We start from the raw sequence: 26,005 nt of genomic DNA, 5'->3' as shown, positions 1-26,005 counted from the left end.
CCCCAATGTGGTTGCAACCTACCTACATTTATTAACCCCTAATCTGCTGCCCCCAACGTCGCCGCCACTATAATAAACATATTAACCCCTAAACCGCTGCACTCCCGCCTCGCAAACATTACTTAAATATTATTAACCCCTAATCTGCCGTCCCTAACATCGCCGCAACCTACCTTCATTTATTAACCCCTAATCTGCCACCTGAACGTTGCCACCACTGTACTAAATGTATTAACCCCTAAACCTAAGTCTAACCATAACCCTAACACCCCCTAACTTAAATCTAATTAAAATAAATCTAATTAAAAATTCCTATCATTAACTAAATAATTCCTATTTAAAACTAAATACTTACCTGTAAAATAAAGCCTAAGCTAGGTACAATATAACTAATAGTTACATTGTAGCTAGTTTATGGGTTATTTTTATTTTACAGTCAAGTTTGTATTTATTTTAACTAGGTAGAATAGTTATTAAATAGTTATTAACTATTTAATAACTACCTAGCTAAAATAAATACAAAAGTACCTGTAAAATAAAACCTAACCTAAGTTACAATAACACCTAACACTACACTATATTTAAATAAATTAACTAAATTAACAACAATAAATAAATTAAATTAAATTAGCTAAAGTACAAAAAACAAACACTAAATTACAGAAAATAATAAACAAATTACAAGATATTTAAACTAATTACACCTAATCTAATAGCCCTATCAAAATAAAAAAAGCCCCCCCAAAATAAAAAAAAAAACCCTAGCCTAAACTAAACTATCAATAGCCCTTAAAAGGGCCTTTTGCGGGGCATTGCCCAAAAGTAATCAGCTATTTTACCTGTAAAAGAAAATACAAACAACCCCACAACAGTAAAACCCACCACCCACACAACCAACCCCCCAAATAAAATACTATCTAAAAAAAACTAAGCTCCCCATTGCCCTGAAAAGGGCATTTGGATGGGCATTGCCCTTAAAAGGGCAGTTAGCTCTTTTGCGGCCCAAACCCTAATCTAAAAAATAAAACCCACCCAATACACCCTTATAAAAACCTAACACTAACCCCCTGAAGATTGACTTACTGTTCTGAAGACCGGACATCCATCCTCAAGGAAGCGGCAGAAGTCTTCATCCAACCGGGCCGAAGTCCTCAACAAAGCTGGGAGAAGTCTTCATCCAAGCCAGGCGAAGTGGTCCTCCAGACAGGCAGAAGTCTTCATCCAGACGGCATCTTCAATCTTTATCCATCCGACGCGGAGCGGATCCATCTTCAAAACATCCGACGCGGAGCGTCCTCTTCAAACGAAGTCTTCTTACTGAATGACGGTTCCTTTAAGTGACGTCATCCAAGATAGCGTCCCTTAGATTCCGATTGGCTGATAGAATTCTATCAGCCAATTGGAATTAAGGTAGAAAAAATCCTATTGGCTGATGCAATCAGCCAGTAGGATTTTGAGCTTGCACTCTATTGGCTGTTCCAATCAGCCAATAGAATGCAAGCTCAATCCTATTGTCTGATTGCATCAGCCAATAGGAATTTTTCTACCTTAAAGGGACATAATACTCATATGCTAAATCACTTGAAACTGATGCAGTATAACTGTAAAAAGCTGACAGGAAAATATCACCTGAGCATCTCTATGTAAAAAAGGAAGATATTTTACCTCACAATCTCCTCAGCTCACCAGAGTAAGTTCTGTGTAAAAAGTTATACTCAGCTGCTCCCAGCTGCAGGTAAAAAAATTTAAAAAATGAAGAAATGAACAGCAGCCAATCAGCATCAGCAGTGCTGAGGTCATGAACTTTTACTGTGATCTCATGAGATTTGACTTAACTCTCATGAGATTTCATAGTAAGCTTCCTTTACCTGATAAGTGATATAATATGAGAGTGCACGAAGCTCATCCTTTCAGTTGTCCTGGGACAGACACACTAATATGCTGCTTAGAAATCCTTTACAATGGGAGGTGGCTACTGAGGAACTTTTGAGGTAAAATATCTTTCTTTTTTACATAGAGATGTTCAGGTGATATTTTCTAATCAGCTTTTTACAGCTATGCTGCATCACTTTCAAGTGTTTAAACATTTGGGTATTATGGCCCTTTAATCTAAGGGACGCCATCTTGGATGACATCACTTAAAAGAACCGTCATTCAGTAAGAAGACTTCGTTTGAAGAGGATGCTCCGTGTCGGATGTCTTGAAGATGGACCCGCTCTGCGTCGGATGGATGAAGATAGAAGATGCCGTCTGGATGAAGACTTCTGCCTGTCTGGAGAACCACTTCGCCCGGCTTGGATGAAGACTTCTTCCGGCTTCATTGAGGACTTTGGCCCGGTTGGATGAAGACTTCAGCCGCTTCCTTAAGGATGGATGTCCGGTCTTCAGAACAGTAAGTTGATCTTCAGGGGGTTAGTGTTAGGTTTTTTTAAGGGTGTATTGGGTGGGTTTATTTTTTAGATTAGGGTTTGGGCCACAAAAGAGCTAAGGGCAATGCCCATCCAAATGCCCTTTTCAGGGAAATGGGGAGCTTAGGTTTTTTAGATAGTATTTTATTTGGGGGGTTGGTTGTGTGGGTGGTGGGTTTTACTGTTGGGGGGTTGTTTGTATTTTCTTTTACAAGTAAAAGAGATGATTACTTTGGGGCAATGCCCCGCAAAAGGCCCTTTTAAGGGCTATTGCTAGTTTAGTTTAGGCTAGGTTCTTTTTTATTTTGGGGGAGCTTTTTTATTTTGATAGGGCTATTAGATTAGGTGTAATTAGTTTAAATATCTTGTAATTTGTTTATTATTTTCTGTAATTTAGTGTTTTGTTTTTTTTGTACTTTAGCTAATTTAATTTAATTAATTTAATTGTTTTTAAATAATGTATTTAATTGTAGGGTTAGGTTAGGTGTTATTGTAACTTAGGTTAGGTTTTATTTTACAGGTACTTTTGTATTTATTTCAGCTAGGTAGTTATTAAATAGTTAATAACTATTTAATAACTATTCTACCTAGTTAAAATAAATACAAACTTGCCTGTAAAATAAAAATAAACCCTAAGCTAGCTACAATGTAACTATTAGTTAGCTATCTTAAGGTTTATTTTATAGGTAAGTATTTAGTTTTAAATAGGAATAATTTAGTTAATGATAGTAATTTTATTTAGATTTATTTAAATTATATTTAAGTTAGGGGGTGTTAGGGTTAGACTTAGGTTTAGGGGTTAATACATTTAGTATAGTGGCGGTGACATTGGGGGTGACAAATTAGGGGTTAATAAATGTAGGTAGGTGGCGGTGATGTTAGGGATGGCAGATTAGGGGTTAATAATATTTAACTAGTGTTTGCGAGGCGGAAGTGTGGCGGTTTAGGGGTTAATATGTTTATTATAGTTACGGCGATGTCCGGAGAGGCAGATTAGGGGTTAAAAATTTTATTATAGTGTTTGCAATGTGGGAGGGCCTCGGTTTAGGGGTTAATAGGTAGTTTATGGGTGTTAGTGTACTTTTTAGCACTTTAGTTATGAGTTTTACCATAAAACTCTTAACTACTGATTTTTAAATGCGTTAGGACTCTTGACGGGGTAGGGTGTACCGCTCACTTTTTGGCCTCCCAGGACAGACTCGTAATACCGGTGCTATGGAAGTCTCATAGAAAAAAGACTTTACAAAGTTTACGTAGGTTGTTTTGCGGTAAGGCCAAAGAAGTTTGCAGTGCCCCTAAACCTGCAAGACTCGTAATAGCAGCGGGCGTAAAAAAGCAGGGTTAGGACCTCTTAACGCTGCTTTTTTACCTTAACGCACAACTCGTAATCTAGCCGCATGTTACTAAAAAAACAAACCACAGTATCAAAAATAAAAAACAATTACACCTAATCTAAGAGCTCTATCAAAATACAAAAGACCCCCCAAAATAAAAAAAAAACCCTAGCCTACAATAAACTACCAATGGCCCTTAAAAGGGCCTTTTGCAGGGCATTACCCCAAATAAATCAGCTCTTTTACCTGTAAAAAAATATAAACCCCCCAACAGTAAAACCCACCACCCACACAACCAACACCCCCAAATAAAACCCTATCTAAAAAACCTAAACTCCCCATTGCCCTGAAAAGTGCATTTGTATGGGCATTGCCCTTAAAAGGGCATTTAGCTCTTTTACTGCCTAAAGTTCCTAACCTAAAATTAAAACCCACCCAATAAACCCTTAAAAAAACCTAACACTAACCACCGACGATCCACTTACAGTTTTCAAAGACTGGTTATCTATCCTCATCCAAGCGGCAGAAGTCCTCATCGAAGCCGGCCGAAGTCTTCACCCAAGGGAGCAGAAGTCTGCATCCAGACAGCATCTTCTATCTTCATCCATCCGGCGCGGAGCCGGTCCATTTTCAAGACATCCAGCACAGAGCATCCTCTTCTTACGATGTTCAATGAAGAATGAAGTTTCACTTTAAGGTACGTCATCCAAGATGAATTCTATCATCCAATAGGAATTAAGAGAAAAAAATCCTATTGGCCGATGCAATCAGCCAATTGGATTGTGCTTTCATTCTATTGGCTGATCCAATCAGCCAATTGGATTGAGCTTGCATTCTATTGGCTTTTCCATCGTAAGAAGAGGATGCTCCGCGCCAGATGTCTTGAAGATGGACCCGCTCCGAGCCGGATGGATGAAGATAGAAGTTGCCATCTGGATGAAGACTTCTGCCCACTTGGATGAACAATTCGGCCCATTTGGATGAAGACTTCTGCCGGCTTCGATGAGGACTTCTGCCGCTTGGATGAGGATGGATGTCCGGTCTTCGAAATCTGTAAGTGGATCGTCAGTGCTTAGTGTTAGGTTTTTTTTAAGGGTTTAATGGGTGGGTTTTAATTTTAGGTTAGGGACTTTGGGCAGTAAAAGAGCTAAATGCCCTTTTAAGGGCAATGCCCATAATAATGCCCTTTTCAGGGCAATGGGGAGCTTAGTTTTTTTAGATAGAGTTTTATTTGGGGGTGTTGGTTGTGTGGGTGGTGGGTTTTACTATTGGGGGGTGTTTGTATTTTTTTTTTACAGGTAAAAGAGCTGATTTCTTTGGGGAAATGCCCCACAAAAGGCCCTTTTAAGGGCCATTGGTAGTTTATTGTAGGCTAGGGTTTTTTTTAGTGGGTTTTTTGTTTTTGTAACTTAGTTGTTATTTTTTTGCTAATTTAGTCATTTTTAATTGTAGTTTTAAATAACTTGAGTAGGGTTAGGTTTTTAAATATGTAATATAGTTAATTTAATTGTTAGTTTAATGTAACTTTAGTATAATAGTTAGGGTAGGTTAATTAATAGTTTCATATAGTTTAATGTAATTTTAGTATAATAGTTAGGGTAGGTAAATTAATAAAAAAAATTGAGATGAAGGTAGCACTCCAACAAAAATACTTGTATAAAAGAAAAATCTTTATTGTACAAATTTAAAACCAGCACAAAAAAATTGGCAAATAGCCAGAGGGAGGAGGAGGTAAAATCCTGACATGTTTCGTGCCAGATGGCACTTAATCATAGGATAACTCGATGTTAGCAGAACACACCCTTATAAGAGGGCTTGTAGCCAATAGGAATTTTAAATTTGTACAATAAAGAATTTTCTTTTATACAAGTATTTTTGTTGGAGTGCTACCTTCATCTCTATTTTTGTATACATTTGGAGCAGGCTCGGCTCCTTTCTTTTTGGTTGGCACCACGCCAACAGTGCATGCTGATCTCTTTCATGGGCTTGTCTGGAACTTAGGCCTGGATTGGTTAGCAGCAACTGCACACCCCCTGGTTTGAGCGGCGTCATCACTCTACTTAGGGTAAATTAATAGTTTTAAATAGTTTAAATTTATTATAAAATAGGGATGAGGTAATTATAATGTAAAGTTAGCGGGTTGTTAGGTTTAGGGGTTAATAGCTTAATTTGGTTTATGGTGATGTGGGGGGCTGGTGGTTTAGGGGTTAATAATTTTATTACAGTTGCGGCGGGGTCCGGGAGCGGCGGGATAGGAGTTAATACATTTATTTAGTTACAGTGGGGTCCGGGACCGGTGGGATAGGGGTAAATAATTTTATTAAAGTTGCGGTGGGCTCTGGGAGCGGTGGGATAGGGGTTAATAGCTTTATTAAAGTTGGGGTGGGCTGTCCTGCCAGGTAATGGGGTAGGCTGTATTTTTACAAGACTAAATATGTAGTTCTGATAATCTCTTTTTTTAAGGAATGTAATACCCTCCAGTAGGTAAAAGGGATACGTGGGAATACATTTAAAGGGAGAACATATTAGAGTACACTTTCCCTTTAATGCCAATTTCAGATTTAAACTCTGGACTTTCTCTCAATGCCCACCTTATAAGTGCAAATAGAAAAGTGACTGCACCACCTTAATGAATACATTTTCTTTTAACAACAGAAGGTTCATAATTTATGGGGAAGTGTATAAACTAAATATAAAATGTAAATTAACCCCTTAGTGACCACAGCACTTTTACATTTTCTGACCATTTGGGACCAGGGCTATTTTTACATTTTTGCAGTGTTTGTGTTTAGCTGTAATTTTCCTCTTACACATTTACTGCACCCACACATATTATATTCCGTTTTTCTTGCCATTAAATAGACTTTCTAAAGATTATTTTCATCATATCTTATAATTTACTGTAAAATAAAGGATAAAATATGATGAAAAAATGGAAAAAAAACACACTTTTTCAAACTTTGACCCCCGAAATCTAATACAAATCTACAACCACCAAAAACCACCATGCTAAATAGTTTCTACATTTTGTCCTGAGTTTAAAAATACCCAATGTTTACATGTTCTTTGCTTTTTTTGCAAGTTATAGGGCCATAAGTACAAGTAGCACTTTGCTATTTCCAAATAATTTTTTCCCCCCAAAATTAGCGATACTTACCTTGGAACACTGATATCTGTCAGGAAACCCTGAATAACTCTTCACATGTATATCGGCCAGATTACGAGTTTTGCGTTAGGAGCTATGTGGTGTAACGAGCAGTTTTTTCTCACCGCTCACTTACATGCAGCGCTGGTATTACAGGTTTTTACAAACCCGGCGTTAAAAGGCAAGAAGTGAGCGTTGAGCGTAATTTTGCGCCATACTGCACTCCAATACCAGCGCTGCTTAAGTCAGCAGTGAGCTGGTCGTACGTGCTCGTGCACTATTTCCCCATAGACATCAATTGGGAGAGCCGGCTCAGAAAAAGTCTAACACCTGCAAAAAGCAGCGTAAAACTCAGTAACGCAGCCCCATTGATTCCTATGTGGAAATAAAAGTTATGTTTACACCTAACACCCTAACATGAACCCCGAGTCTAAACACCCCTAATCTTACACTTATTAACCCCTAATCTGCTGGGGTGTTTTGATGCCTTTAATGCAACAGTTTTGGCCAAAAAAATTGGAGAATGTGTGTGGTGGTATTTTTTTAATTTTTACACACACATTGCTTTTTGGCAATGATTTAGGAGAGCCTGTTGTTTAGTTTTGGGCCTATCGCATACCCCAGTTTTTATTTATTGCCATGAAAGTGTATATATTTGAAATGTTGACACCCCAAGGTATTGTATATGGTGAGACCTCCTGAGTACACCTATGCCCCCCCCATGCATAGGTTTTCCAGGATTTTGGAAAGGTTCTGTTACAATTTTATGACTTGTAATTTTAGTTAGTATTTCAGAGTATTTCAGAGTATTTCTTCTGATAGGCCTATATTTAGTTTGGGGCCTACCCCAGTTTTATGTATTGCCATGAAAGTGTATATATTTGAAATGCACTTTGATGCAACCGTTTTAGCCAAAAAAATAGGAGAAAGTGTATGGTGGTAATTTTTCAATTTTCATTTTTACGCACACATTGCTTTTTGACAATGATTTAGGAGAGCCTGTTGTAAGTTATTGCAAAAAACACTCCAGGATGTTTTTTGCAAGACCTCCTGAGTACACCTATGCCCCCCATGCATAGGTTTGCCAGGATTTTTGGGAAGGTTCTGTTACAATTTTAAGACTTGTAATTTTAGTTAAAAGTGAGAGTATTTCTTCTGATAGGCCTATATTTAGTTTGGGGCCTATCGCATACCCCAGTTTTATGTATTGCCATGAAAGTGTATATATTTGAAATGTTGACACCCCAAGGTATTGTATATGGTGTGCTTTGATGCAACCATTATAGCCAAAAAAATTGGAGAAATTGTATGGTGGTAATTTTTCAACTTTCATTTTTACACACACATTCACCTAGATTACGAGTTTTGCGTTAGAGGCTGTACGGTGCTAACAAGCAGTTTTCCCTCACCGCTCACTTACCTACAGCGCTGGTATTGCGGGTTTTGACAAACCCGTTGTTAAAAGACAAGAAGTGAGCGTTGAGCAAAATTTTGCTCATTACCGCACTCCAATACCAGCGCTGCTTAAGTCAGTGGTGAGCTGGTGTAACATGCTCATGCACGATTTCCCCATAGGAATCAATGGAGAGAGCTGGCTGAAAAAAAGTCTAACACCTGCCAAAAAGCAGCGTAAAACTCCCTAACGCAGCCCCATTGATTCCTATGGGGAAATAAAATGTATGTTTACACCTAACACCCTAACATGAACCCCAAGTCTAAACACCCCTAATCTTACACTTATTAACCCCTAATATGCCCCCCCCGACATCGCCGACACCTGCATAATATTATTAACCCCTAATCTGCCGCTCCGGACACCGCCGCCACCTACATTATACTTATTAACCCCTATTCTGATGCCCCCAACATCGCCGACACCTACATTATATTTATTAACCCCTAATATGCCGCCCCCAATGTCGCTGCCACCAACCTACACTTATTAACCCCTAATCAGCCACCCCCAACATCACTGCCACTATACTAAAGTTACTAACCCTAACAACCCCTAACTTAAATATAATTTAAATAAATCTAAATAAAATTCCTATCATTAACTAAATTATTCCTATTTAAAACTAAATACTTACCTGTAAAATAAACCCTAAAATAGCTACAATATAACTAATAGTTACATTGTAGCTAGCTTAGGATTTATTTTTATTTTACAGGCAAGTTTGTATTTATTTTAACTAGGTAGAATAGTTACTAAATAGTTATTAACTATTTAATAACTACCTAGCTAAAATAAATACAAAAGTACCTGTAAAATAAAACCAAGTTAAAATTACACCTAACCCTGCACTATAATTAGATAAATTAACTAAATTAAATACAATTAAATAAATTACATACAATTACCTAAATTAAATTAAATTAGCTAAAGTAAAACCCCCCCCCCCACTAAATTACAGAAAATAATAAACAAATTACAGAAATGTAAACTAATTACACCTAATCTAATAGCCCTATTAAAATAAAAAAAGCCCCCCAAAATAAAAAAAACACTAGCCTAAACTAAACTACCAATAGCCCTTAAAAGGGCCGTTTGCGGGGCATTGCCCCAAAGTAATCAGCTTTTTTACCTGTAAAAAAAAAATACAAACAAGCCCCCAACAGTAAAACCCACCACCCACACAACCAACCCCCCAAATAAAAACCTATCTAAAAAAACCTAAGCTCCCCACTGCCGTGAAAAGGGCATTTAGATGGGCATTGCCCTTAAAAGGGCAGTTAGCTCTTTTGCCGCACAAAGTCCCTAACCAAAAAATAAAACCCACTCAATACACCCTTAAAGACCTAACCCCCTGAAGATCGACTTACCGGGAGACGTTTTCATCCAAGCCGGGCGAAGTGGTCCTCCAGACGGGCAGAAGTCTTCATCCAAGCCGGGCAGAAGTGGTCCTCCAGACGGGCAGAAGTCTTCATTCAGACGGCATCTTCTATCTTCATCCATCCGGCGCGGAGCGGGTCCATCTTCAAGACATCCAACGCAGAGCATCCTCTTCATCCAACGACTAACACAGAATGAAGGTACCTTTAAGTGACGTCATCCAAGATGGCGCCCCTTAGATTCCGATTGGCTGATAGAATTCTATCAGCCAATAGGAATTAAGGTAGAAAAAATCCTATTGACTGATGCAATCAGCCAATAGTATTGAAGTTCAATCCTATTGGCTGATCCAAGACGTCTCCCGGTAAGTTGATCTTCAGGGGGTTAGTGTTAGGTTTTTTTAAGGGTGTATTGGGTGGGTTTTATATTTAGGTTAGGGACTTTGGGCGGCAAAAGAGCTAACTGCCCATTTAAGGGCAATGCCCATCCAAATGCCCTTTTCAGGGCAATGGGGAGCTTAGGTTTTTTAGACAGGTTTTTATTTGGGGGGTTGGTTGTGTGGGTGGTGGGTTTTACTGTTGGGGGGGTTGTTTGTATTTTTTTTTACAGGTAAAAGAGCTGATTACTTTGGGGCAGTGCCCCACAAAAGGCCCTTTTAAGGGCTATTGGTAGTTTAGTTTAGGCTAGGGTTTTTTTTATTTTGGGGGGGCTTTTTTATTTTAATAGGGCTATTAGATTAGGTGTAATTAGTTTAAATTTCTGCAATCTGTTTATTATTTTCTGTAATTTAGTGGGGTTTTTTTGTACTTTAGCTAATTTAATTTAATTTAGGTAATTATATGTAATTTAGTTAATTGTATTTAATTTAGTTAATTTATTTAATTATAGTGTAGTGTTAGGTGTAATTGTAACTTAGGTTAGGTTTTATTTTACAGGTACTTTTGTATTTATTTTAGCTAAGTAGGTATTAAATAGTTAATAACTATTTAGTAACTATTCTACCTAGTTAAAATAAATACAAACTTGCCTGTAAAATAAAAATAAATCCTAAGCTAGCTACAATGTAACTATTAGTTATATTGTAGCTATCTTAGGGATTATTTTACAGGTAAGTATTTAGTTTTAAATAGGAATAATTTAGTTAATGATATGAATTTTTAGTTAGATTTCTTTTAATTATATTTAAGTTAGGGGGTGTTAGGGTTAGATTTAGATTTAGGGGTTAATAACTCTAATATAGTTGCAGAGACGTTGGGGGTGGCAGATTAGGGGTTAATAAATGTAGGTAGGTGGCAGCGATGTTAGGGATGGCAGATTAGGGGTTAATAATATTTAACTAGTGTTTGCGAGGCGGGAGTGCGGCGGTTTAGTGGTTAATATATTTATTATAGTGGCGGCGATGTCCGGTTCGGCAGATTAGGGGTTAAAAATTTTCTTTTAATGTTTGCAATGTGAGAGGGCCTCGGTTTAGGGGTTAATAGGTAGTTTATGGGTGTTAGTGTACTTTTTAGCACTTTAGTTAAGAGTTTTATGCTACGGCGTTGTAGTGTAAAACTCTTAACTACTGACTTTAAAATGCGGTACCAGTCTTGACAGGAGAGGGTCTACCGCTCACTTTTTGGCAGACTCGTAATACCGGCGCTATGCAAGTCCCATTGAAAAAAAGAGGATACGCAATTTACGTAAGTGGATTTGCGGTATTTCCGAGTCTGGCCAAAAAAGTGAGGGTTACACCTGTACCTGCAAGACTCGTAATACCAACGGTTGTTAAAAAGCAGCGTTAGGACCAGCTAACACTGCTTTTTAAGCCTAACACAAAACTCTTAATCTAGCCAATTGCTTTTTGACTATAATTTAGGAGAGCATGTTGTAAGTTATTGAAAAAAAAACACTCCAGATTGTTTTCTGCAAGGCCCCCTGAGTACGCCTATGCCCCCCATGCATAAGTTTGACAGGGGTTTTGGTAAAATACAGCACCAATTTTAGAACTTATAAAAAATAGAGTAGTGAAATTTAAAAATCTGGCATAGTAAAGGTAAAAGAAAAACCAAAAGAAAAACTCTAACAGTGAACATAACCAACGGCAAATTCATTTTTTTTTTTAAAAATTGACCATTGTCGTCCCCAATGCAGAGTCCAGGCTGTCCAGGGCAATCAGGACAGTGATATACAGTGTTCTTTCTCTGCCCCCTCTTGGTACAGAATCTGCATTTTGTTTTAGGTTTCTGCTTTGCGGCAGTAGGGGGGATTTTAAAAATAAAATGGGTAGCCCCAACTCTGCTCTCTCCCATCTCCGCCCGGGTAACAGGTGCATCCTGGTACAAAAGCCCCGAAATGATCTGGAGCTGAAACTGTAAAAAAGTCTGTTTCATTCCGGGGTTTATTTTTTTTAACAACAAAAAAGTGTTGTGGGTTGCAATCTACATTAAACAAATTGCAACCTTTTTGTACCAGGCCCTTGTCTTCCACATGATTAGGTAGGGCTGCAGCAGCTGATCTGCCAGATCAACTCCACCCATATGCCATTTATAAGCCTTGATGCACACTGGCTTCAATATGCTCTCAGCTCTGCCACGTATAGAGAACTCCACAGTCCTCTCTGTGTGGTTGGTGGTTAGAAGGTATACATCCTTCTTGTTTCTGTACTTAACTGCCAACAGCTCCTTTTGGCGCAGAGCTGAGGTCTCCCCCCTTCGTAGCCGGGTGCGCGCAAGTTGTCCTGGGACACCTGCGCAGTCCTTTTTAATTGTACCCCAAGCTACTGTATCAAAGCAATACAGTATCTTGAACAAAAGGACACTTGTATAGAAATTATCTAAATACAAGTCGCACCCTTTGTTTATCAGGGGTAATATCAGGTCCCAGACAATGTTGCCAATGGTTCCCATATGTTCTTGGCAACCTGGAGGGTGAAGGTGGCTATCATTTCCCTCATACACCTGGAAGGCCTGAGTATACACAGTCTTACTCTCACAGAGCTTATACACCTTTACCCCATACCTGGAGCGCTTGGAAGAACTATACTGCTTGAATCCCAGCCTTTCCTTATACTTCATCAGGGATTCATCCATGCATATATTCCTTCCAGGTGTAAAAGCCTCTGCAAACCTGGCAGCAAAGTGGGTAATCAGGGGGCGGATTTCATACAGCCTGTCAAATTGGGGATGCTCCCTAGGGGGGCACAGGCTGTTGTTGTTGAAGTGCATGAAATGTAGAATCATTTCATACTTCTTCCTCTACATACATTGGGTGCAAATGGGGGTAGAGCAAATGAGGCTACTGCTCCAGTAGGAGCGAATGGAAGGTTTCTTTATGATGCCCATCAGCATAGTCACTGCCCAGAGTGAGTCTGGTTTTGCAGCACGGAACTGATGGGCATATAAATTAGTTTGGGCAACAATGTTCCCCAATACATCATCACCCAGAAACACCTCCAGAAACTGTTGGGGGCTAAATCCTGCAACATCCATATTGATGCCAGGATTTGCTGTGAAGAGTGGGATATCTGGCCTCTGGTGATAAGGTGTTACCCACTCTTCAGAGGCAATGGCAGCAACATGTTGCCTTCTGGCAGGGGGGCTAGCAGTCACAGAGACATCACTATCAGTTGAGACTGTATCTAATGATGTATCTGAGCATATGGCAGGGTCAAAATTGGGTTCTGAGTCAGACACAGACCTATTTATGAAATGTCTGTCAGACCTGATCCGACAGTACAGATCAGGTCCGACAGACATCGCTGAATGCGGAGAGCAATACGCTCTCCGTATTCAGCATTGCACCAGCAGCTCTTGTGAGCTGCTGGTGCAACGCCACCCCCTGCAGACTCGCAGCCAATTGGCCACCAGCAGGGGGGTGTCAATCAACCCGATCGGGTTGAATTCCGGCGATCCCTGTCCGCCTCATCAGAGCAGGCGGACAGGGTTATAGAGCAGCGGTCTTTGTGACCGCTGCTTCATAACTGCTGTTTCTGGTGAGCCTGCAGACTCACCAGAAACACGAGGCATCAAGCTCCATTCGGAGCTTGATAGATAGGCCCCATAGAGGCGTCTGAATGATGAAACATGGCATTTGCCTCCTGAGCACTATATATTCTCTGTGACATTATTTTATCTGTCACAGGAAAAAAAATACTAAAATAAAAAATCAACACTAAATTTAAATTTAAATTAACTAAATGGCTCTGAAAAGAGCCTTTGGGTCTCACAAAAAAATACTAAAAAAAAAGTAACCCCTAAAAAAAATGCAAAGACATTTATATATATATTTTATTTATAGTGATCACTGGCAAGCTAGGGGTTAATGGCTCTGAAAAGAACCTTTGGATCTCACAATTTTTACTAAAATTAAACTAGCTAAATGGCTCTGAAAAGAACCTTTGGGTCTCACAAAAAAATTACTAAAAAAAGTGATCACTAGCAAGCTAGGGGTTAATGGCTCTGAAAATTAAATTAAACTAGTTAAATAGCTCTGAAAAGAGTCTTTGCGTCCTAAACTAGCTAAATAGCTCTGAAAAGAGTCTTTGCGTCTTAAACTAGCTAAATGGCTCTGAAAAGAACCTTTGGGTCTCGCAAAAAAATTACTAAAAAAAGTGATCACTGGCAAGCTAGGGGTTAATCAGAATTTTTAACCAATATATTAGATAAATCTCTCTCTCCTAAACACAGATCTCTCTCTCCCACAAAAACGCAAGTGAGGAGAGGGAGGGAGATCCACACTGGTCAGAGTCAATATTTACAAATATTGACATGACCAGCGAAATTGAATATTTTATTATCATTTTTTTTATTGTGGCAAGCTCAGATTGGATGACCCCAGCCTGCCACTATGATGAGGCAGGCTAAAGACACCAACAGAAGCCCCATGATGCACTCGGCATTGCCATATTTGAAGCCACATGGGGGTGGGGGTGGAGGGCTATATGGGGCTTTTATATTAAATAAAATATGTTTTTATATTTTTTTCTTATTTATTATTACAACTTACTGAGTGCATCAACCCACCGAGGCACTCAGGACACAAGCAGAGCATCGGAAGCCTGTCTGATCGCTTCCGATGCTCTGCTAGACTGCCGGGCTCCATGTAGAGTGAAACCGGAAGTGATCACTTGTGGGGAGTGATCAATCTGGGTCCCAGCAGTTGGGAACAGTATTGCAGGATGCCTCAACATCCTGCAATAGATTACCGGAGGACGTACAGGGTACATCCTTGGTAGTTAACAACCTTTTTTTTAGGATGAACCCTGTACATCGTTGGTCGTTAAGGGGTTAAAGGAATACTAAACCCAAATTTTCTTTCATGATTCAGACAGAGCATGCAATTTTTAGCAACTTTCTAATTTACTCCTATTATTAACTTTTCTTTGTTCTCTTGCTATCTTTATTTGAAAAAGCAGGAATCTATGCTATGGAGCCGGCCCATTTTTGGTTCAGAACCTGGGTTGCACTTGCTGATTGGTGGTAAATGTACCCACCAATCAGATTCCTGCTTTTTCAAATAAAGATAGCAAGAGAATGAAGAAAAATTGATAATAGAATTTAATTAGAAAGTTCCCTCAAAGTGCATGCTCTATCTGAATCATGAAAGAAAAAATGTGGGTTTAGTATCCTTTTAAGATAGAGCTGAAACCAGGTGTTTGTGCATTTTCACATTTGCGTGGTAATTTAAAAATTGTCATTAATGTAAGCTTTTTTGTCAGAAAAAAAGTAGAGGAACCATTTAGTGAAAAAATGTTATTTGTGGGAAATAAAAATGAAATAATTGAAATGTGTTTGATACTTACATTAGTGACTGTAAACTCTCTGATGGTCCAATTTGGAAACACTTCTTCTGACCTTAAGTGAACTATTAGGTCACCACAAATCTTGGAATTATTTGAAGGCCAATATTCCTCACATTTGAGCTAAAATACACACAAATAGAGAACTTCATATACATATAAATCGCATCAGATTCTACAGGAAAAGAAACTTATCATCATACTCCAAAATACAGCACACGTTTTGCACCTACAGGTACACACAACTATAAATTTCATGTTTGTAGTAATTACAGAAAAAAATCCAGTAATAAAAGGTTATACTGTACCTTTCCAGTTTCAATGCATCTTGTCAACATGACAATAGTACGAATATTTTTTTCCCAAATCATGCGCCAGAAATCATTTACTGTTTGTGGCAAGGGGCCCTGTGCTGCTATAAACTCGGTTTTGGATGTGTACCCCTAAGGAAGTTGTAGAATTCACATTATTTATTTATTAATATATTCCTTAAGTTCAAAACTTTACATATTTGATTTTATGTATTTATCTGGGACACACTTACTGGAATGTAGTTTGCATTGATATAATCATCTGTAGGATTACTCATAATGGAGAGCTTTACTCGAGAAACATCATCTGAAAAGAAAGAATAACACACAGGCACATTACAAGACAGTTTCCTTTTAGTTTATAGTCAGATATCAGAGGAATTACTGGAGAGGCTACTCAGGCTGCAAACCAGAGTGTCCTTCAGTAGAGATACAACTGCCCTTATGGCGTTGCTAGACAACAATCAGATTTTCCAAGGATAGTTTCTAACTTGCGTTATTTCCACTTAGGATCAAGACAAGTAAGTTGGAATTTATTGAAAGGGTCATAATAGTCAAAGTTCAAATGGGCATGAATACATTTCAGTTTTAAATATATATATTTTTTTTAACAATAATTGTATTAACAACATTACTTTTAGTATAAGCTATAACAGTTTCAAGGGCATATGTGCATATGTTGTGCTTGCTAGTTGTACCCCTATTCAAACACCGTGTCTGCTCTGACAGAGCTGGCAGTGGCACGCATTGGGCCATTGCATGCTTCCTAGAGAAAGATAAGGATACCCTTTCTAAAAAAATGGAATTCATAATTCATCTATCCAAATTTTTGTTATTTCCCAGTTACACTCAATGCAACTCGCTCCCGCTATCAGACAGAGCAGGAGCGAGCTGCATTGAGTGTAATGGCGCGGCCGGGCCGGGCTGTGACTAGACAGCTGCCCAGAGGCGCTCAGGGGGAAAACCAGACACCACCCTCTTTTTTAAATCAAATTTCACCGGCAATATTATGATGAATAAAGTTTGGCTAAGATAATGTTATATAATTCTGCACGATGTGCAGAATTATATAACATTATTTTCCAGGTTTACTATCCCTTTAATTGCAAATATTCTGATTGAATAACACATTTAAACATAACAGTGGACAATTACCCTTCATTATACATGCAGGTACAGAAAACTTTAATGTACTGATTGGTAAAGACACTCGGGCCCATTTATCAAGCTCCGGATGGAGATGAGGGCCAGTGTTCCTGGCGAACCTGCAGGCTCGCCAGAAACAGCAGTTAGGAAGCAGCGGTCTAAAGACCGCTGCTCCTTAACCATGTCTGCCTGCTCTGAGCAGGTGGACACACATCACCAAAAATCAACCCGATCGAGTATGATCGGGTTGATTGACACCTCCCTGCTGGCGGCCGATTGGCCGCGAATCTGCAGGGGGCGGCGTTGCACCAGCAGCTCACAAGAAGCAATCATTATACATAATACCATTAGAAGGTAAAATAGCTAATCTATTATGCTGAAAGCTATATAATATGGCTTATAATATGATAGTAAATACAATACAGTAGAATGCTGACATATATAAACACCATTTCTTGATAATATCATTAATGTTCAAAATACAATAAGATTGCTTGAATTGTGTGCATGGGTCATAAGCATTATCTTTGCACATTTTCCAGAAACAATAACACATTTTACTACAAGCATATTTGCTAATATAAGTATGATGGGAATATGCTTCTATTCAAAAGTAAAATGCACTTATATGTGTTTTATTTTAGTCTACTACGCCTTGTAAAGAGATTTGTCTTGGAGATTTTTTTCTGATATTTTTGTCAACCTAGAAATGCTTTTTTTTTTTTTAACTCTGACACCTATACTTTTAAAGTGAAGGTCCATTTTGATGAATTAGTGCCCGGATTTTAATAAACCTATTAAAAACAAGGGCACTTTCATTCATCAAAATTTATATTTCACTGTTTTCTTTAAAAACTTACCTTTTAATCCTGGCAGCCACTCCAGCGATTCCCCCGGCCGTCGCAAGCCGGGGGAATCAGGCTTCCTCCAATTACAGCTTTCCCCCCCGGGGGAATCTTGGCCTGATGCAACGCTGTGATTGGAGGAAGCCGGATTCGTCATTTTGGACCTGCGAAGACGGCTGGTAAGGGCGGAGGAAGTGCTGGAGTGGCTGCAGGATTAAAAGGTAAGTTTTTGAAGAAAACAGTGAAATGTCAATTTTGATGAATTAAAGTGCCCTTGTTTTTAATAGGTTTATTAAAAACCAGGCACTAATTCATCAAAATGGACCTTCACTTTAAGTGATGCATTCCTGCGCAAATATTTTTACAGAGTTCAATAAACATTCTTTATTTGTTCATTGAAACAGAAAATTCACTGCCAGCTCACAGTAAAGGTCAGCTCTGAATAATAAAATATGATCGAACAGTGACAATATTAATATATGCACCTGCACCGACTAATGTGAGATAAGGATCTCCTTAGAATAAAAATTAGTACTTTAAAAAGGGACAACTGATCAAAATTAAACACACATGATTCAGACAAAGCAAACAATTTTAAACAACTTTCCCATTTAATTCTGTTACCAAATTCGCTTTGTTCTCTTGTTATCCTTTGTTTAAAATCTTACCAAGGAAGGCTCAGAAACAGCAATGGACTACTGGAAGCTAACTGCTGATTGGTGCTTGCATATATGTGCTTCTGGGGCTACGCTGGTTTTACGCTGTTTTGGTATCACATATACAGCCCCGCATATAAATGTGGCGCGTATATTTAACCCGTGGCCCGCAATTTTTACTCCCATAAACTAACATAGAACCGTGTCGTAAACCGGTATCACGTATTCAGCGCAAGGACTTACGCAGCGAAAATTGATAAATTTTACTCCATTTTCACCTCGCCACACATAGGCAGACGCAGCAAGCCTTACGCTGAAAATGTAATTACCGTAACTCCCGTAACTGTCTGAAAATATTAACTGACACCTAACACATGCGCAATATCTATCTACCGGTCAACCACCAACCCCCACCGCAATAACTAATAAAATATACTTACCCCTAATCCGTAATTAACCCACATCGCAATAAAGCTAATAAATATATTAACCCCTAATCCGCCATTAACCCACATCGCAATAAACCTAATAAATGTTTTAACCCTTAATCCGCCATTAACCCACAATGCAATAAACCTAATAAAACTATTAATCCCTAATCCGCCAAACCCACACAACGCAATAATCCTAATATATTAACCCCTAATCCGCTAAACTTGCACAACGCAAATAACTAATTAAATTACTAAGCCCCCTAACCTAACACCCACTAAATTAACACCAATTACCTAAATTAAAAAATACTAAATTAAAATTAAAAAAGCTAACATTACTTAAAAATAAAAAAACTAAGATTAAATTAATCTAAGATTACAAAAAATAAAAAGTCTAACACTGCATAAAAATATAAAAATTATTAATAATAAAAAAATAATAAACCTAGTCCCTATGAAAATAAAAAACCCCCCCCCCCCCCCCAATAAATACATCACCTAATCTAATACTAAACTACCAATAGCCCTTAAAAGGGCCTTTTGTAGGGCATTGCCCTAAGTTAAATAGCTCTTTTACCTTAAAAAATACTAAGTCCCCCTCTAACTGTAAAAAAAAAACAAAATAAAAAAACCTAACACTAAAAAATCCAAAACTACCCACTGCCCCTAAAGGGGCATTTGTATGGGCATTGCCCTTAAAATCACATTCAGCTCTTTTACTGCCCTTAAAAGGGCAATCAGCCCAATAAATCCCTAATTTAAAAAAAATAAGTCCTGCGGAAAAGGTCATGTTCCAGGCAGTGAAGTCTTCTTCCAAGTGGCCAACATCTTTTTCCAAGCAGGGACCTCTTCCTTCTTCATCCAGGAGCAAGCCGGAGCAGAGTGGAGATGGGCGTGGAGCAGGACCGCGGACTGCGGAGCCATGGAGCGTGGAGGATCCTCTTCGTACAATTGCCGCCGTACACTAAATAGTGAATTCAAGGTACGCATTTAAATATGGCGTCCCTTGCACTCCTATTGGCTGATTTGATTCTTCAAATTCAAATCAGCCAATAGGATGAGAGCTAATGAAATCCTTTTGGCTGTTAAAACATTTTTTATATTAGGAATTTATTGGGCACTCTTAAAAGAGCTGAATGCCTGTTTAAGGGCAGTAAAAGAGCTGAATGCCCTTTTAAAAACAATGCCCATACAAATGTCCCTTTAGGGGAAATGGGTAGTTTAGGATTTTTTAGTGTTTGGGGGGTTTGGTGGGTGGGGGGGTTTTACTGTTAGAGGGGGGGACTTAGTATTTTTTAAGGTAAAAGACCTGTTTAACTTAGGGCAATGCCCTACAAATTGCACTTTAAGGGCAATTGGTAGTTTAGTATTAGATTAGAGGGTGTTTATTTTTGGGGGGCTTTTTTATTTTCATAGGGATTAGGTTTAATTTTTTTATTTTTTATAATTTGGTTTATTATTTTATGCAATGTTAGGCCTAGATTTAGAGTTTGGCGTTAGCCGTGAAAACCAGCGTTAGAGGCTCCTAACGCTGGTTTTAGGCTACCGCCGGTATTTGGAGTCACTCAAAATAGGGTCTAACGCTCACTTTTCAGCCGCGACTTTTCCATACCGCAGATCCCCTTACGTCAATTGCGTATCCTATCTTTTCAATGGGATCTTCCTAACTCCGGTATTTAGAGTCGTTTCTGAAGTGAGCGTTAGAGCTCTAACGACAAAACTCCAGCCGCAGGAAAAAAGCAGGAGTTAAGAGCTTTCTGGGCTAATGCCAGTTCATAAAGCTCTTAACTACTGTACCCTAAAGTACACTAACACCCATAAACTACCTATGTACCCCTAAACTGAGGTCCCCCCACATCGCCGCAACTTGATTAAATTTTTTAACCCCTAATCTGCCGACCGCCACCTACGTTATACTTATGTACCCCTAATCTGCTGCCCCTAACCCCGCCGACCCCTGTATTATATTTATTAACCCCTAACCTGCCCCCCACAACGTCGTCGCCAGCTACTTACAATAATTAACCCCTAATCTGCCGACCGCAAAGCGCCGCCACCTACGTTATCCTTATGTACCCCTAATCTGCTGCCCCTAACACCGCCGACCCCTATATTATATTTATTAACCCCTAATCTGGCCCCCCTCAACGTCGCCGACACCTGCCTACACTTATTAACCCCTAATCTGCCGAGCGGACCTGAGCGCTACTATAATAAAGTTATTAACCCCTAATCCGCCTCACTAACCCTATCATAAATAGTATTAACCCCTAATCTGCCCTCCCTAACATCGCCGACACCTAAGTTCAATTATTAACCCCTAATCTGACGACCGGAGCTCATCGCTACTATAATAAATGGATTAACCCCTAAAGCTAAGTCTAACCCTAACACTAACACCCCCCTAACTTAAATATAATTTACATCTAACGAAATTAATTAACTCTTATTAAATAAATTATTCCTATTTAAAGCTAAATACTTACCTGTAAAATAAACCCTAATATAGCTACAATATAAATAATAATTACATTGTAGCTATTTTAGGATTAATATTTATTTTACAGGCAACTTTGTAATTATTTTAACCAGGTACAATAGCTATTAAATAGTTAAGAACTATTTAATAGTTACCTAGTTAAAATAATAACAAAATTACCTGTAAAATAAGTCCTAACCTAAGTTATAATTAAACCTAACACTACCCTATCAATAAATTAATTAAATAAAATACCTACAATTACCTACAATTAAACCTAAGACTACACTATCAATAAATAAATTAAATACAATTTCTACAAATAACTACAATTACATAAACTAACTAAAGTACAAAAAATAAAAAAGAACTAAGTTACAAAAAATAATTTTTTTTTTACAAACATAAGAAAAATATTACAACAATTTTAAACTAATTACACCTACTCTAAGCCCCCTAATAAAATAACAAAGACCCCCAAAATAAAAAAATGCCGTACCCTATTCGAAATTAATAAATTTAAAAGCTCTTTTACCTTACCAGCCCTGAACAGGGCCCTTTGCGGGGCATGCCCCAAGAAAATCAGCTCTTTTGCCTGTAAAAAAAAACATACAATACCCCCCCCCCAACATTACAACCCACCACCCACATACCCCTAATCTAACCCAAACCCCCCTTAAATAAACCTAACACTAAGCCCCTGAAGATCTTCCTACCTTGTCTTCACCTCAACAGGTATCACCGATCTGTCCTGGCATCCGGTGCTGAAGAGGTCCAGAAGAGGCTCCAAAGTCTTCCTCCTATCCGGCAAGAAGAGGACATCCGGACCGGCAAACATCTTCATCCAAGCGGCATCTTCGATCTTCTTCCATCCGGTGCGGAGCGGGTCCATGTTGAAGCAGCCGACGCGGATCCATCCTCTTCTTCCGGCGTCTCCCGAGGAATGATGGTTCCTTTAAGGGACGTCATCCAAGATGGCGTCCCTCGAATTCCGATTGGCTGATAGGATTCTATCAGCCAATCGGAATTAAGGTAGGAATATTCTGATTGGCTGATGGAATCAGCCAATCAGAATCAAGTTCAATCCGATTGGCTGATCCAATCAGCCAATCAGATTGAGCTCGCATTCTATTGGCTGATCGGAACAGCCAATAGAATGCGAGCTCAATCTGATTGGCTGATTGGATCAGCCAATCGGATTGAACTTGATTCTGATTTGCTGATTCCATCAGCCAAACAGAATATTCCTACCTTAATTCCGATTGGCTGATAGAATCCTATCAGCCAATCGGAATTCGAGGGACGCCATCTTGGATGACGTTCCTTAAAGGAACCGTCATTCGTCGGGAGACGCCGGAAGAAGAGGATGGATCCGCGTCGGCTGCTTCAACATGGACCCGCTCCGCACCGGATGGAAGAAGATCGAAGATGCTGCTTGGATGAAGATGTTTGCCGGTCCGGATGTCCTCTTCTTGCCGGATAGGAGGAAGACTTTGGAGCCTCTTCTGGACCTCTTCAGCACCGGATGCCAGGACAGATCGGTGATACCTGTTGAGGTGAAGACAAGGTAGGAAGATCTTCAGGGGCTTAGTGTTAGGTTTATTTAAGGGGGGTTTGGGTTAGATTAGGGGTATGTGGGTGGTGGGTTGTAATGTTGGGGGGGGGTATTGTATGTTTTTTTTTTAAGGCAAAAGAGCTGAACTTCTTGGGGCATGCCCCGCAAAGGGCCCTGTTCAGGGCTGGTAAGGTAAAAGAGCTTTTAAATTTATTAATTTCGAATAGGGTACGGCATTTTTTTATTTTGGGGGTCTTTGTTATTTTATTAGGGGGCTTAGAGTAGGTGTAATTAGTTTAAAATTGTTGTAATATTTTTCTTATGTTTGTAAATATGTTTTTATTTTTTGTAACTTAGTTCTTTTTTATTTTTTGTACTTTAGTTAGTTTATTTCATTGTAGGTAATTGTAGGTATTTTATTTAATTAATTTATTGATAGGGTAGTGTTAGATTTAATTATAACTTAGGTTAGGACTTATTTTACAGGTAATTTTGTTATTATTTTAACTAGGTAACTATTAAATAGTTCTTAACTATTTAATAGCTATTGTACCTGGTTAAAATAAATACAAAGTTGCCTGTAAAATAAATATTAATCCTAAAATAGCTACAATGTAATTATAATTTATATTGTAGCTATATTAGGATTTATTTTACAGGTAAGTATTTAGCTTTAAATAGGAATAATTTATTTAATAAGAGTTAATTAATTTCGTTAGATGTAAATTATATTTAAGTTAGGGGGGGTGTTAGTGTTAGGGTTATACTTAGCTTTAGGGGTTAATCCATTTATTATAGTAGCGATGAGCTCCGGTCGTCAGATTAGGGGTTAATAATTTAAGTTAGGTGTCGGCGATGTTAGGGAGGGCAGATTAGGGGTTAATACTATTTATGATAGGGTTAGTGAGGCGGATTAGGGGTTAATAACTTTATTATAGTAGCGCTCAGGTCCGCTCGGCAGATTAGGGGTTAATAAGTGTAGGCAGGTGTCGGCGACGTTGAGGGGGGCCAGATTAGGGGTTAATAAATATAATATAGGGGTCGGCGGTGTTAGGGGCAGCAGATTAGGGGTACATAAGGATAACGTAGGTGGCGGCGCTTTGCGGTCGGCAGATTAGGGGTTAATTATTGTAAGTAGCTGGCGTCGACGTTGTGGGGGGCAGGTTAGGGGTTAATAAATATAATATAGGGGTCGGCGGTGTTAGGGGCAGCAGATTAGGGGTACATAGGGATAATGTAAGTTGCGGCGGTTTACGGAGCGGAAGATTAGGGGTTAATAATATAATGCAGGGGTCAGCGATAGCGGGGGCGGCAGATTAGGGGTTAATAAGTGTAAGGGTAGGGGTGTTTAGACTCGGGGTACATGTTAGAGTGTTAGGTGCAGACATAGGAAGTGTTTCCCCATAGGAAACAATGGGGCTGCGTTAGGAGCTGAACGCTGCTTTTTTGCAGGTGTTAGGTTTTTTTTCAGCTCAAACAGCCCCATTGTTTCCTATGGGAGAATCGTGCACGAGCACGTTTTTGAGGCTGGCCGCGTCCGTAAGCAACTCTGGTATCGAGAGTTGCATTTGCGGTAAAAATGCTCTACGCTCCTTTTTTGGAGCCTAACGCAGCATTTTTTTGGACTCTCGATACCAGAGTTAATTTTATGGTGCGGCCAGAAAAAAGCCTGCGTCCGTACACCGCCGCCACCTACGTTATCCCTATGTACCCCTAATCTGCTGCCCCTAACACCGCCGACCCCTATATTATATTTATTAACCCCTAATCTGCCGCCCCCAACGTCGCCGCCACCTACCTACACTTATTAACCCCTAATCTGCCGACCGGACCTCACCGCTACTATAATAAAGTTATTAACCCCTAATCCGCCTCACTCCCGCCTCAATAACCTATAATAAATATTATTAACCCCTAATTAACCCCTAATCTGCCCTCCCTAACATCACTGACACCTAACTTCAAGTATTAACCCCTAATCTGCCGACCGGACCTCACCGCTACTCTATTAAATTTATTAACCCCTAAAGCTAAGTCTAACCCTAACACTAACACCCCACTAAGTTAAATATAATTTTTATCTAACTAAATAAATCTTATTAAATAAATTATTCCTATTTAAAGCTAAATACTTACCTGTAAAATAAACCCTAATATAGCTACAATATAAATTATAATTATATTGTAGCTATTTTAGGATTAATATTTATTTTACAGGCAACTTTGTATTTATTTTAACCAGGTACAATAGCTATTAAATAGTTAATAACTATTTAATAGCTACCTAGTTAAAATAAGTACAAAATTACCTGTAAAATAAATCCTAACCTAAGTTACAATTAAACCTAACACTACACTATCAATAAATTAATTAAATACAATACCTACAAATAAATACAATGAAATAAACTAACTAAAGTACAAAAAATAAAAAAGAACTAAGTTACAAAAAATAAAAAAATATTTACAAACATTAGAAAAATATTACAACAATTTTAAACTAATTACACCTACTCTAAGCCCCCTAATAAAATAACAAAGACCCCCAAAATAAAAAAATGCCCTACCCTATTCTAAAATTAAAATAGAAAAGATCTTTTACCTTACCAGCCCTGAAAATGGCCCTTTGCGGGGCATGCCCCAAAGAATTCAGCTCTTTTGCCTGTAAAAAAAAAAAACATACAATACCCCCCCCAACGTTACAACCCACCACCCACATACCCCTAATCTAACCCAAACCCCCCTTAAATAAACCTAACACTAAGCCCCTGAAGATCTCCCTACCTTGTCTTCACCACGCCGGGTTCACCGATCGATCCAGAAGAGCCTCCGATGTCTTGATCCAAGTCCAAGCGGGGGCTGAAGATGTCCATGATCCGGCTGAAGTCTTCATCCAAGCGGGAGCTGAAGAGGTCCATGATCGGGCTGAAGTCTTCTATCAAGCGGCATCTTCAATCTTCTTTCTTCCAGATCCATGTTCATCCCGCCGACGCGGTACATCCATCTTCACCGACGACTTCCCGACGAATGACGGTTCCTTTAAGGGACGTCATCCAAGATGGCGTCCCTCGAATTCCGAT

General features: G+C 38.9%; 1 protein-coding gene across 1 annotated transcript in view; it reads right to left on the bottom strand.

The window, feature by feature from the left end:
* LOC128636319 (receptor-type tyrosine-protein phosphatase beta) overlaps nt 1–26,005 on the bottom strand; it is a 390,099-nt gene that overhangs the window by 26,879 nt on the left and 337,215 nt on the right. The window contains exons 44-46 of the mRNA XM_053689349.1: nt 16,044–16,117; nt 15,808–15,942; nt 15,503–15,622 (exon numbers count right to left, since the gene is read on the bottom strand). Coding sequence (XP_053545324.1) covers nt 15,503–15,622; nt 15,808–15,942; nt 16,044–16,117 — 329 coding nt within the window. The remainder of the gene's footprint in view (nt 1–15,502; nt 15,623–15,807; nt 15,943–16,043; nt 16,118–26,005) is intronic.

This window comes from Bombina bombina, chromosome 7 (assembly GCF_027579735.1).
Source record: "Bombina bombina isolate aBomBom1 chromosome 7, aBomBom1.pri, whole genome shotgun sequence".
Lineage (NCBI taxonomy): Eukaryota > Metazoa > Chordata > Amphibia > Anura > Bombinatoridae > Bombina > Bombina bombina.
Note: the sequence above shows the minus strand (reverse complement) of the source record. Positions and strands in the feature narration are given on the sequence as shown.